The 14606-nt window shown below is 43.4% G+C and overlaps 1 protein-coding gene across 2 annotated transcripts in view; it reads left to right on the top strand.

Moving 5' to 3' along the window:
* Positions 1–14101, top strand: part of ABHD18 (abhydrolase domain containing 18) — a 176740-nt gene extending 162639 nt beyond the window's left edge. For both annotated transcript variants that reach the window (XM_078676794.1, XM_078676795.1), the window contains exon 13: positions 12933–14101. In XM_078676794.1, the coding sequence (XP_078532920.1) occupies positions 12933–12984 (52 nt within the window). In that variant the 3' untranslated portion in view covers positions 12985–14101. The remainder of the gene's footprint in view (positions 1–12932) is intronic.
* The last annotated feature ends 505 nt before the right edge of the window (positions 14102–14606 follow it).

Here is a 14606-nt window from a genome sequence, read left to right as displayed (position 1 = left end):
CACCAGCAGGATGAAGGAGGCTTTGCGGCCCAGCAGCCTCAAGGTCATTCTCACCGAAGTCCCGGATAGCGGCTGAAACATCAGTATTATATCCTGAATATTCCGGACTCGCTGCTCGAGAGAATAAGACCGAAACTGCGCTATATCCAGAACTGCTACGATAATAGGAGCTTCTGAGAGGGAATCAGGTGCGACTTCGGCACATTGATAGTGAAACCTAGCAGATGCAGGAGGTTCGCCATAGTCTGGAGGTGGAAGATGACAACCTGGGACACACCTGCTGGTCCCCAGACGTGGGTCTGGGGACCAGCAGGTGTGTCAGTCCACCCATGCCCCCCCCTCCCATTCCTGCAGCAGCCTCCAAACCTTCCTTGTCCGACCTTTCAGGGCCACCAGAGGCCAGTGGGTGGCAGGATTCACCATCACATTCTCCACTGGCAAAACATCACGTTGGACAGGTGGGTTGTGCAGAAAGGAGGGAGTAACCAAAGGAGCTACTCCCTCTCCTTCGAGACTACTCCTTCCTCTATGCCACCAGCATTCCATTGCATGTCGGAGGATCACTTCGCCCCTTCTCCGCCAGGAAGTTATGGCTCTCTTGGCCCAGGGAGCTATCGAACAGGTCCCTGTGCCAGGGGTAGGTTGTGGTTGCTATTCCCACTACTTTCTGGTACTCAAGAAGATCAAAGGCCTGCATCCTATATGAGACCTCAGGGCCCTCAACCCCTTCTTCCAGAAGGAGAAGTTCAAAATGCTCACATTGGATCAGGTTCTCTCTGCCCTCGATCCCAGAGACTGGATGGTAATGTTGGACTTGCAGGACTCATATTTCCACATCCCCGTCCTGCCAACCCACAGGCGTTACCTAAGGTTCACTGTAGGCCACAAGCATTTTCAGTTTACCATGCTCCCCTTCGGCCTTACCAGCGCCCTTCGGGTGTTCACGAAAGTGATGGTGGTGGTTGCAGCTTATCTGCGCAGATTAGAGGTTTCAGTCTTCCCCTATCCCCTATCTCGGCAACTGGCTGTTGAAGGCGGGCTCGCCCCAGGTTGTCATCTTCCACCTCCAGACTATGGCGAACCTCCCGCATCCGCTAGGTTTCACTATCAATGTGCCGAAGTCGCACCTGATTCCCTCTCAGAAGCTCCTATTATCGTAGCAGTTCTTGATATAGCGCAGTTTCGGTCCTATTCTCTCGAGCAGCGAGTCCGGAATATTCAGGATATAATACTGATGTTTCAGCCGCTATCCCGGACTTCGGTGAGAATGACCTTGAGGCTGCTGGGCCGCAAAGCCTCCTTCATCCTGCTAGTGGATCATGCTACATGGCATATGCAGGCTCTGCAGTGGGACCTGAAGTTCCAGTGGGCGCAGCATCAGGGGAACCTTTCCGATGTTGTCCAAGTCTCGGAGGGGACTGCACATCAGTTGCAGTGCTGGCTTATGCACCAGGATCGGGTCAATGCCAGATCCCTCTCCCTTCCCCAACCAGAGTTCACAGTGGGAGAGGCAGAGATCAGGGGTTTCTGGTCTCCAGCAGAGTCTGGGCTCCACAAAAGCCTCCTGGAGCTACGGGCGAAACGTCTTGCACTGAAGGCATTCCTTCCTTCTCTCAATGGAAGAGAAGTGCAGGTGTTCACGGACAACACCACCGCCATGTGGTACTGCAACAAACAAGGCGGGTGGGGTTGTGGACCCTATGTCAAGAGGCCCTTCGCCTTTGGACATGGCTGGAACAGCAGGGCATATCCCTGGTGGTTGAACACCTGGCCGGTTCCCTGAACGCTAGGGCGGACAAATTCAGCCACCGGTGCATGAAGGATCATGAATGCCGTCTTCACTGTGAGGCGGTGCTAGGTCTCTTTCAGCAGTGGGTAGAGCCTTGGTTAGATCTGTGCACCACCGAAGAGAACGCGCAATGTCAGCAGTTCTGCGTGTTGGAGTTTTCAAGGCGGCACTCGCTCTGTGAGGCTTTTCTTCGCCTTCCTGATCGGCCTTCTCTTTTCAAGTCCCTGATTGTAAATAAATTTCTGAAGGGCATTGCTCATCTCTTTCCTCTTTCTCCTTTCGAAATGCCGCAATGGCACTTGAATCTTTTCCTAACTTATCTTGTGTGCTCCCTTCGAGCCACTGCATAATTGTTCTCTTCGTCTTCTTACTTTAAAGACTGCTTTTCTGCTTGCCATCCCCTCTGCCCGCAGGGTGAGGGAGCTTCAGGCTCTATCCTCCAAGCCTCCTTTTCTTGCTGTTCATACAGACAAAGTGGTCCTTCGCACCAGGCCCTCTTTTCTACCCAAGGTGGTTACCTCTTTCCACATAGGTCAGACTATCACATTGCCCACCTCTTCCCGCACTCTTCCAAAGAGGAGGAGAGACTCAACCGCCTGGGCCCAAAACGTGTGCTGTTCTTCTACCTTGATCGCACTAAAGATTTCCGGGTGGACAATCAACTCTTTGTGGGTTATGTGGGCGCCAAGATAGGTCGGGCTGTGCACAAACATACCATCTCTCGATGGGTTGTCCTATGAATCAAAGTCTGCTATTATTTGGCCCACTCCAGTAGGGCGACTGCAGCCACTACTGCTTTGGGACATGGAGTTCCGCTGATTGACATCTGCCAGGCAGCCATGTGGGCATCCCTGCACACGTTCACAAAACATTACTGCCTGGACAGCCAAGTCCGGAGAGACTGCTTTTTCATCCGTTCTGTTCTCCAGGACTTCCTGGTGTGAACTTGGTTCCCAGACCCACCTCCGGGTTTGGCATTGCTGGGTCATCTATTCTAAAGGTAAGGAATCTATAACTACAGTCTCTTTCAGATGAACAAGTTACTTCCCTTCGGTAAGAGACATATGTAGTTATAGATTCCTTACTGCCCCATCCATCCTCCCCGTTCTGCGAACTGACTTCTGGGGATAGGGACTCCCTTACAGGGCCCTAGTTATGTGCACCAGTGGTCCGTGTCTTGCATGGCTCTGCGCTTCTGGAGTGGAAAGTCGTGTCGGAGCTGACGTCAGAGTGCAGGGGCGTCGTCTAAGTAAACTCTGCAATGTCATCCCGGCGACCACGACGCCGGACATGGAGTCGACCGACTCCCCTTATCGACGTGCAGGGGGACTGCTTTGAAAAAAATCTCCAGATCCAGTCTGACGCATGGGGATAATTCCAAATGGAAGGAATCTATAACTACATATGTCTCTTACAGATGCATTGTTACTGAAGGTAAGAAACTTGTTCATTAAGTATGCAGCCCAAAAGGATCCAACACACAACTGATTTGTAGAATAACGTACCTTTTGTCAGTAAAATCCAAAGTATTGGAGAAGCTGGTACTTTATAATTTAGTTTCAGCCTAGGGCAAGCAAACCCCCGCTTTAGACTGGTTTCTGTACTAGATAACATGGGACAGGTAACCTATGCTAGATATGTCTTAGCCCTTATCATATTAGATCTGTACTGGCCTTTGATCCCATCTACCATGTTGTCCTCCTTGGCAGTTTGGGATTAGGGTCACTATACTGGATTGGATCAGGTCCTATCTCAAGAGTCACTACGAGACAGTTTTATGACCTGTTTCTTCATCGCAGGACATTGCCAGTGGGGCTTCCATTGATGTTCAGTTGGAGGCTTCTCCAATATTGGATCTTTGGTGGATTGATATGCTTGAATCATCTCAGTTGTTAAGCTGGGAGTCCCAAGGAGTAGTGCATTGTTAAACCACTCCAGAAAAGCTTTAACAAAGTCACAGACGTAGCCCATCAATATTATTCTAAAATATCCAAGCTGCAGCCAATCAGCAAATAGCACAGCCTTCACCATTCCCTACTCAGGTCACCCTAGGGCATATTTCTACTGCACGTTGTGTGCGAAGAGAGTCCCCAGCTCTGCTCAGTCAGTCACACAGATGTTTGCTATTGTGGCTTATTGATTAGTTTCTGAGAGAATACCCCCATCTCGAAGACTTTTTTTAACCTGACAAGACTTGATCATGGCTGAATCCTCTGTAAAAGATCTTTGTAGACCATAAGGAACCTGTGGCAGGAAGAGGCTTCACTCTGAAGACCCTCGTAAGGACTGCATATATTGTTTATATCCTAACTACAAAGCAAAGGGTTGCAAAATATGTTGTACCTTTGCTACAAAAATCCTAAAAGACAAAGAGGGTGGTCATCTATTATGGCCTAAAAATCAAAATGAAAAGAAACTCACAAACTTCTGAAGAGGAACTTGAGAGTACTTCAAATGCCTCAGGAAAATTGCAGAAAATGTTCATTGACTCTCTATGCGCTCTACAAAATCAACACATGAGGAAAATCCACAACTTCTGAGCAGCCTCCAATAAAAGCTCACACAAATAATCTGTGAATGAAACTGAGGCCACTCCTGAAGTAGTCATGAAAATTCTGACTGGAAAAACCTCTCAAAGCCGCCACCAAGTTGTCCTCTGAGCCACCCACAAGGCTAAGTCCAATCATTGCTACGGCTCCAGGAAAAAACACTTCAGTGCACTACAGCCAGTGTCGACTTCAGCTCCGTTGACAATGACGCGGTCCACAAGCACACTGTTCCACTGCATCAACAATGACACCATTGATAACCGTATCCAAAGCAATCCCATCTACACCGTCAATAATGGCAAGAGATTTGACTAAACACATTCTACTAAAGACTTCAAGAACTGCAAACATCACCTTAATTTCAGAAAAGGGCATTCTGATGCCACTTCTGCCTGAACATACATCTTCAAGCAAGGTATATCCTTACACACCAGAACGGCTCCTGGATATGGGAGATGAGAGGATCTGATGTTGTTTAGGAGGAGGAGAATGATGATGGTTCTTTCAGACCTCCATACAGTTCAGTGCAATTACATTTTTTAAAGACCCAGATATGGAAGAATATAGGGAAATTGAAGGCATTTTCTGCTTTTGGTCAGATGGAAAATCCAAATACCTGAAGTTCCTGTCATCCCTTTGAAGAGCATTGAGATTATGAGGATGCTTGGCAGTATAGGTATGACCCTTACGATCAGACTACTCAAACATCTCAGGAATCAATGATCCAGGTCCCTATAGCATTGGAAAGAGACCTACGACTTCTGCTTGCAGATTATTATAAGAACTTCCCTGAATCGGCTACATCCAAACTGACAAAACAACCTCCAAGTACTGCATCTCCTCTTAAATCAAGGCGTCCAACAACCCTGCGCACTCCTATGTGTGTGCCTTTAATGCAACTCCTTCGCCGCAACACTCCTCTTTGGCAAATCAATCTATATTACCAATTTGAGATGACATATATTCTGATGACCGTCAGGAAGGTCATCTACCACCAGTCACTCTTCTTTATACTTGCCCAGAATGGGATGATTATGTAACACTCATTTTAGGAGGTGTCACCTCTCCTACAAAGGATTCTCGTCCTGATGACATTGGAGGCTTCACATCCTTATTTGACAGTGTCTAAGAGATTTCATGTGCCAGTAGCAACAAAAGAAAATGACAGTTTACTTTGACTTTAAAGAAACAACAAGGAAATCAGTAAATGCCATACCAATGATCAATCATATTTGGTCAGACAGACTAAGAGTCATGACAAATCCAGCCACTGTAGCTGCCATGGTCCCCAGACTCAAGGAGAAATATAAGGTCCCTGAAAATACCCAGCCCTGCCTCACTGGTCACTCCCATGCAGATTTGGTGGTGATGCAAGAAGCCCAACGATGAGCAAGAAATCCGACATTTCCATGTGCTCAAACACCCAATAGAGAGTTCAGAAGACTAGGTCACATTGATAAGAGGTTATCTACAATGGCAACATCTAGTAGTGTTGCAAACGCACTGGCAGTCCTAGCACTTTGTGACAATCACATGTGGTCAGATGTTGGACCATGTCAAAACCACCTTCCGGACGAGAAAAAGGCAGAAGACAATACGTAATGAGGGAGAAAAAGAAAAATATTGTCTGCAATCATTGATACTGCAATGGCCATTACAATAACTGGAATCGGGCAGTTGGCAGGTGCAGCTGTCTTACGTAGGCAAGGTTGGTTACGTTCCACCTCTTTTACGTTCCACCTCTTTTAGACCAGATGTTGAGTTATGATCTTAAACATGTTGCATAATGAAGAATCCTTTGTCGAACGGCATGAAGATGAGGTGCTTCAATCTATTATTTCAAATGCTGGCACAGCACGATTTCTAGGTCCTTCAGCAGAGGTGACCATATCCCTTCCAGGTAGTTCATGGAAAAAGCCAACAAGTAGGTTACCAGTTGTATAAGTACGAATGATGCCAACCATCTCAGCAGACATATACCCCAAGGTTATACACAAACGTACAGGGCGCCACCACCAGCGTGATATCACAAATGGACCCCTTGCAGGAAAGGTGGAAAATAGTCACAAAGTAATGAGAGTTCAAGAAGCCAGTGACATTTTAGAGACTGTCATAAAGAATCCAGACATTCCTGTAGGAGGGAAAATGTCATCTCTTTACAAACAGATGGCCAATATAACATCAGATCACTGGGCATTGGACCACATACATTTGGACAACTCTAGAGTTCATTCTAAAACCACTGCCTACAACACCAAATAATAGATCCCATCAACATCTTCGTCTGTTACAATGTTAAAGAAAGGGGCGATGGAACTATTCCCTGAGAAATACATAGGTTTATTCTTGCTTCTTCCTTATAAAGAAAAAATTGTGAGCGGAGGTCAATTTTGGATCTACGGAGTTTCTCAAAAAAGCAAATATTTTGCATGGTGACTTTACATGTCATCCAACATCTCTGAAAATTAGATTACATGACATCTCTTTTTCTATACCAATCCATTCCTTGGAAATGTCTGAAATTCGACGTGGCTGAGCACCACTATTAATTCAAAGCCCTCCCATTTGGCCTCCAATCAGCCACACGAATTTCACTGAGTGTATGGCCCCAGTAACAGCACGTCTGAGAAAAGGCCATGACATTTTTCAATACTTAATTAATTGGCTAGTCAAAGGAAATTATTTCAAGGCCACAAAAGCATCTACCAAAGAATGTCAACAAGTCTACAAAAGGTTAAGCTTTACTTTAAAGAAAAAAAGGGCAAATCATATTTAGTTCCTGGAAGGAAAATCCAATTTTTGACATATAAATCAGGTCTTTGAAGCCAAAGGTAGAATAGTGTGTCTAACCACGTTGACGAGACGGAGATAGGAAGATTAGTTACCGTCTGACGCTTCATGTCCTTTTTTGGGATAATGTCTTGCTTCATCCCTTTAATCCATCAATAATGCCTTTAAAGTCTGTGACAGTAAGAGCTTGATAAACAGTGGCTACAAAGCAAAGACTCATTTGCAAACCTCATAAAGGTAACAAGTCAAATTAAACATGCCTTACTTTGGTAGGCAACACAAAAACCACTGTCTGATTGCCTTTTCTTAAGGAGAACGCCCACGTTATTATGATAGTGGTCGCCTCCCTAAAAGATTGAAATGTGCACTTGCAAGAGCTAGTGGACAGCAGCAAGTGGTTGCTCAGAGTGACTCACCTACATATCAATGTCCTCAAATTAAGAGCCATAGCAATGTGCCTACACTCTTTTCTTCCAAGAATAAAGCATTCCTTAGTGTTGGTGCAAACAGACAATATAACGAGTATGCACTACATCAACATACAAGGAGGAACACTCTCCTGCATGTTTTCAGGGAAGAACAAAACATGGGACTGGGACGTACAGAATCGTAGCTGAACCAGGTATAACCAACTCCAACAATCTCAGCAGAACACGAAATGAGTGTCTCGAATGGGTACTGAATCAAGTGGAACTGAACCACATCTTCCACCACTAGGACAAACTAAATCTGGTTCTATTCCCAACCAGTCGGAACCAGAGATGTGCTGAAGTTATGTCAGCAGGCATGACCATCCCAGGTCATGGGGAATCATTTTTAATCATTTGGTCAGGAATTTATGTATACAATTTTCCTATGTTTCCCCCTAATCCCTAGAGTTCTTATAAAGATGAAGACGGAGCCGTGGCGTCTCGTTCTCATAGCCCCATGGTACTACAAAGAGCACTGATACACGGTTTATCCTCATCGCAGTGCAGCCTTGAATCCTACCTAAAATCATCACAGAATCAACTGTCTTAATGTTACGGTTAGATCCTGTTTTAAGACTTGCACTCGCGGCACTTTATAGCTTGGCTCCTGAATTCAATTAATTCCTCCTCCTTGACATTTAGGAGGACTGCAGAGACATACCATCTAAAGTCAGAGCAGTCTCTACAAATAAGGCGTATGGGGCAAAATGGAAGTTGTTCTGTTCTTGCTGTGCAGTACATAATTTGCAGCTGATGCTGTCTTCTCCATAGCAAATATTACCATACCTGCTTCACTTAACAAGATCTTGTCTAAGTCACTCGTAGGTCAAAGTCCATTTGGCTACCGTTTCACGCTTTTGCAGGACACTAAACCAGCCATCGCTTTGGTCTAATAGCCTTTTTCAGGAATTCTTCAAAGGTCTTTTCTGATTCTTTCCTTCAATAAGACCTCCTTCTAACCCATGGCAACTTAACATGGTTCTGTCACAATTAATTAGGAGTCCCTTTGAACCAATGCGGAATTTAAATGTATTTCTTGGAAGATAATGCTTCTGTTGGCTTTAACACAAGTGTCTCTAACCTTTTATATAATAAGAGCTACTTATGTTCAATGAAAATCCTCTTGAGTTACTAATATCAGAGATGTAGTAGTAACCACATCAGACAAGATTGAATAAGTGGCAACCATATGCAAGATTACTAGCAATGATCACCACTGTGCTTCAGGCACAGTTGCCAGCAGTAATGCAAAAAATGCTTTGTCAATGTGGAATGCCTCTTCATGGGTAATACATAAACGCCATAGCTGCAGTGCTCTGGCACCAAGGTAATTAAACTAGTAATACTCTCCCCAGCAGTGTTCGATTTTTATCTCTCACATATCAGCTCTAAATACATTTTGGAAATTCAACTCTTTTTCTCCAAACATCCGCTTATGAATTATGAAAAAACACTCCTTTTCGTTTCGTTTTATTAATTAAAATAAGCAAAATCTTCTAATTGAGTTCACCGAGCTACACTTAGCAGAGTTAATTACAGGTAGCTGGCGAGCTACCAGTCGCTCACAAACTACTCCTTGGAGAAGCCCGCTCTAACTTCTGCTTGAAGTGTTAGCAAAATTCAAGCCCTTACAATTAAAAAACCCTTTCTTCTTGACCGAGATGAGTCATACTATGAATGAACTCACATTTTATCCTTGGAGTACCTTTTGACTTTTATTTGAATTAAATAGTCTTAAGAACATACTTTCAGAATTAGAGTAATGCAGCCGAAAGCTTTTTATACCTTAAATGTAAAAAAATGCCTAAAGTTTTATATTTTCACAACAAAATTGTTACGATAAATTGATCAAAATTTGGTGGCTTACGTTCATCCACAGAAAGGAAAATCTCTTTTCAAACGAATATTGCTTGCTGGGTGCCTGCAGCCATAGTCTTTTGTTCTAATAAAACTGGTCAGCCTCTCCAAGGAAATGTGACCCTACAATCCCCAAGAAGTGCTTTTACATCCACAACCTTATTTGCAGAGTGCCTTTAGCAGAAATTTGTAGGGCAGCAATGTGGAAAAAAAGATAAATATTTATACATTACTGTCTGGATATGACCCTACACGGGGATGCAGCAGTGGGACAGGTCGTCCTGCGACATCTACTTCAGTAAAATGAGGCTTTTATTTTTATTGGAATACCACTGCATGCTACTGTGATTCAAGCCTGTGACTCTATGAAAGATTCAATCTTGGAGGAAAAGAAGTTACTAACATGTAACTGAGTTACTCCAATATTGGAATCTTTCATAGATTCACATATACCGACCCTCCTCGCCATCTCGTGCTTACCCATGTCATGTTCTTCTTTAACACTAGCTACGAAATCTGAGCTAGAATCACCTGGGTGAGGAAGGGTGAAAGATGTGCTGTATGCTGATATACTGAAGTTTCAATATTTTAAAATGTGGATGAGCTATTTCTTTTACTATATTGAAGCTTTTCTGCCGATCTTTAACATTGCACTTCTCTCTAGTTACTGTGAAACGTTCAGCTGTACGACTGGGATAACATGTGAATCATGGTGATGGGGACATTGTAAGCATTTATTTAGCAGCATATTGCCCTAGTAATCGCTGTTCATTGATTACAAGTTGTACTATGTAATCTGTTTCGTCACATTTGATACGTTTAACACTCTATTGACTGAAGCTAGGTCAGTGCTTTATGATTATGTAAATCATTTTTAAGGTGTGAAATTATCGCATTAGCCTTTGCCAAGCTGCTCGCAAAAATTGTGGTGTTGTTGAAGGGATTAGAACAGACGCTTTCAAGGAGAAAGGAAGAACTGTTCTTCCTTTCCAAATGTTATGCTTGAATGTAAGGTTAAAAGCCAGCTCTTTAATTAGCCCCCAGGCAAGTATGGTATCCTGCCTATTGTTGGCGCCATTTGCAGTGTTACCTTGCTTGTGGAATAGATTATGCTCCCTAAGCAAAGAGCACATAACTACCCCTCGTCTAACATGTAATCTCAGCCCAGGATACAACAGCTACATTTATATTTCAACTTCAATGGCTCATTGCTCTCCTAATGCACTTGATTCTCCGAAGATGACCACGTTTAGCAACAAAGCTTAAGTGGTAGCATGTTTGGAAGTCAGACAGATAATGACACAAATATTGAACAATAAACTCACTGCCCTGGCAAAGCTATATCTTTAAAACAATGTCCTTTATTTTTTAGTATGGTATGTATAGGCAATATAGGGAAGTTAAAACGATTAATCAAACAAACCGGAGGGTTTTTAGAATGTTTTTGGGCACAGAAACAACCCCAAATGTATGGATACCACTTGCTCAGTAAGCGTTCTACTTGAAAGTACTCTTTGGACAGAATTGTTCAGAACTCTTGACGCTTACCATTAGTGGACTGTAGGGCTTAAAACTTGGGTGTGAGGTATGTCTACGGTAAGACCACTCTTGTGGATGTAGGCTAGGTAAAGTTGGACACTATCATGTGAGTGTTGAGGCACAAACATACATTTAGGTATGAGCCTGCGGAGCTCATGACGTGCATGGTTAGGCACAGTTTGCAGGTGTGTATGCACCACACAGCTCAGTGTTTGACAGGTGCTTGAGCACCAGCGATACTGATTGAGTACAGTTCTCAGGGGCGACACAAACTTAAGTAGGATAAGTTCTGTGTATCTGGAGGCACACACATACAACATGGTTACAATGTGATTGGAGTATCCTGGGTCAATAGACCCACTTTTTGGCATTTAAAACGCAAATTAGCCGCACTCCTAATGATCATGGGGCTTCAAAACCCATTTAAGTGTTAGAGCAACTGGGCGCTTGGATCTCTATCATGTATAAATTTCACGTTTGGAAATTGTCAAACATAAGGAAAGCTACAGTTCTCGTACGTACAAGGACAATACGCTGGTCATATGGTTGCTGGGATAATTAAGACCCGAATAGACACAGTTCAAAGAGGTTCAGGGGCATCGAATTCCCAGTTGTGCCTGATTCACAAGTGTGCAGGGGCACCAAATCCACACATGTGTACTATTCTGCAAGGTGCAGGCGCACCTAACTCGAGGTGCGCGTAGTTCATGAGATGAAGTGTCATTGGATGCACTCTAATGCAGAGTTCACAAGGGTACAAGGACACCAAACATAAGGATAGGTTCAGATCTCAGTGGTGTAGGGGTACCTAACAGATTGGTATATTCCGTCAGAGGTATTGGATGCAAATGGACATAATACAAACGTATGTCCAGATCAGAGGTACACAAGCAGTTATGCATAGTGCACAACTGTGCAGGGGTACCAAACACAAGAATAGGTACAAGTCTCAAGAACACCGAAGTCGAAGGTATGCGCAGTTCAGAGGTGTAGGGGCAGTGGATGCATAATTATGGGCAGTCCACAAGGGTACAGCACCACCAAAGAGAATGATGCGTAGAGTAACAGATGAGCAGTTATACAAGGTACACAAGAGACATTAAAAATAGCAACAGTATAATGATATTGAATGATGTTCACATAATGTCTTTGAACAGCTATGTGAGCTAAGCCAGGGCCAGGAGAGCCAAACTGCCCAATGGGACAAGCTGTGGGTGGTAGCCCTCCATGTCTCGATGCTCAGCAATGCTGTGCTCATTGCAAGTGGATTGTATGTTGGTCCGAAGGTCTGTAAGTACTCCAGACCCCATTCTGAGTAGGCGGGACTGAAATTTGCATGCAGTAGAAATGTGATTGGCCGAGTTTTGACTGTGTGCATGGGGGACAGAAAATGTCATTTATGTGTTCACATTTGTGTGTCTTTGTGTGCATGCACTGTATATAAACGGACCTAGCTAGTGGCTCTGTTTTTTGTTTGCTCGTTCTGTACCCCACTGTTGCATTTTATTGCCGTTTGTGAAAGCTCAAACACTTGTCCACCAGGCCCACATTTTAAATCCATAAACAAATCCATATTTGGAATTTTCCGGTTGAATCAGGATCACGAGGTTTGCGGGAACACCATGCTTCTGATATTTTTTCTCGTTGGGTTAAATGCCCGTAATGTGAGAAACAAATATGAGAACCCGGTCGGAAACGCAGATGCCTGCGGTTATTCCCCATTTCTCTGGAGCAAATTCCGAATAGTGCGGTAATACTGCCACCTGAAATGAGCATATCTGATAATCACCGCAGTGGTATGCCTACATCAATTGAACTCTCACGATTTGGTCAAAAACACCATTCGAGAGGAACAGATTAAAATGTTTTAGAACAGAAATTACATTAACCTATGTCTAAAGACGACCCTGTACAATAATCATTTTTTGTATATTGCAGGCAAGCTATTTATGACGCATTTGAGCGCTTCCTACAGAAGTACCCCGCTTGACTTGTCTGTTGTGGTGAAGTCTTTTCAGTTGCTCCAGAAGAGGAGCTTATTTCGTCCGGTGCTATACATCGAACCATTTTGGAGAGGCTGATGAAGTTAACTCCGGTGCCAAGAACAAAAGAATGTTACAAAAAAGCCAATGCAATGTACGTGGGACATTACCCCCAGTGCTTAAAATCCAAGAGCCTGACTGCAGATTTCCACCGTAGCAAACATTGCCTTAACAGTGACTCTGGTCTTGGGAAAAAAACCAATTGATTGTGTTTTCATGAAGGGAAAAAACATCCATATGAGATTATATAGAATCCCTCAGATTGCTTTGACTGACAGCAGAGGTGACCACGAATTTTACCAAGAAAAGTAGCAACTCAACAATGACCCATTTCCACTGGTACTACATTCTTGTATTGGATACGAAGTAAAAGCATAAAAGGGCGGTTTATGTGACAGAAACAAACGAGTCCTTGCCACTGTACCACTGATACTTAATCAATGTAAAGGCCTTCCCTTTTTTGATGGTTGGGAAGGTTCTATTCAAACGTAACTGATGCGGTGTTTGTGCAGTGTTTTTCTGCTCGCGTGTGTACTGAAATAAATTAACTCATCCTTTTCTATAGGTCTTCAGTTTTTGTTTATGTTGCTTTGGCTTGTGTTGCCTAGCAACAGCCTTTCACAGGTTAACTAATTAAATAAGAGTTGTAAAAAATTGTATATGATTACTTTTTAAATGTATAGTGATCTTTTTATAAATCTTACATTCTTGATTTGATAATTTATAAGAGTATGCCTTGAAGTACAACCGTGTGTTATGACTTAAAAACTTGGCACTACTGCTTTTTTATGGCATAAACACTGCAAATAAACTGATGGCCTTTTTCTGTCGAGCTAATCTTAGCAGCTCTTGTGTTTCTAGGAGAGAATAGTTTCTCGTAACAGTTTTTTACAGATTGTTGTAAAAAAAAAAAAAGTTAAAATGTAGGCTAATCCTCGGTGTCCAGGTTTTTCTGAGCATTGTGTTCTAAATAATGCATTAGATCTGGGACTTCAAGAATATATAGCTGGAACAATACATTTTTTTTTCATCGCAACACACAATAAATTATTATGCTAATTCTCAGTTGTTGATTTTAATTTGTAAAACAGTTACCTTGCTGATGTGCTGTGTTATGTGTACAAATAACAAACTGTTTTTTGTGGGTTCGAGTCCCGTGCTTTATTTGACGAATTGTTAACTGTATTTACCTACATCAAATGGCATGTTGTCAAGTGTTGTTGTCTTGGGGTACACTTCTACTTTCTATTTTGATGTGGTTGATTTCTATCCTGGTTTTATAATGCTGTGTTTGCTTCAGACCCGTTGTGTTCGACTGCCGATGATTTCTGAACAATGAGGCCTGGCTCGAGGCAGCTTTAGTTGTTGTCAGAGCGTGTTACAACAACGAAAAAAATATACTTAGAAAGAGGCTTAGAGTGTTTCTCCTGGACGTCGATTGAGCAAAATGATACGGGTAGCCCGAATCACATCACAGTTCTGGAGCACGAGGTTCTGCTTGCCACTTACTCAGGGCCGGCTTTAGCGCTGGTGGCGCCCGGTGCAACAATCATTGTTGGCGCCCCCACTC

This window comes from Lissotriton helveticus, chromosome 2_1 (genome assembly GCF_964261635.1).
Source record: "Lissotriton helveticus chromosome 2_1, aLisHel1.1, whole genome shotgun sequence".
Lineage (NCBI taxonomy): Eukaryota > Metazoa > Chordata > Amphibia > Caudata > Salamandridae > Lissotriton > Lissotriton helveticus.
The sequence above is the reverse complement of the archived record's forward strand: the minus strand, read 5'-3'. Positions and strand labels throughout refer to the sequence as shown.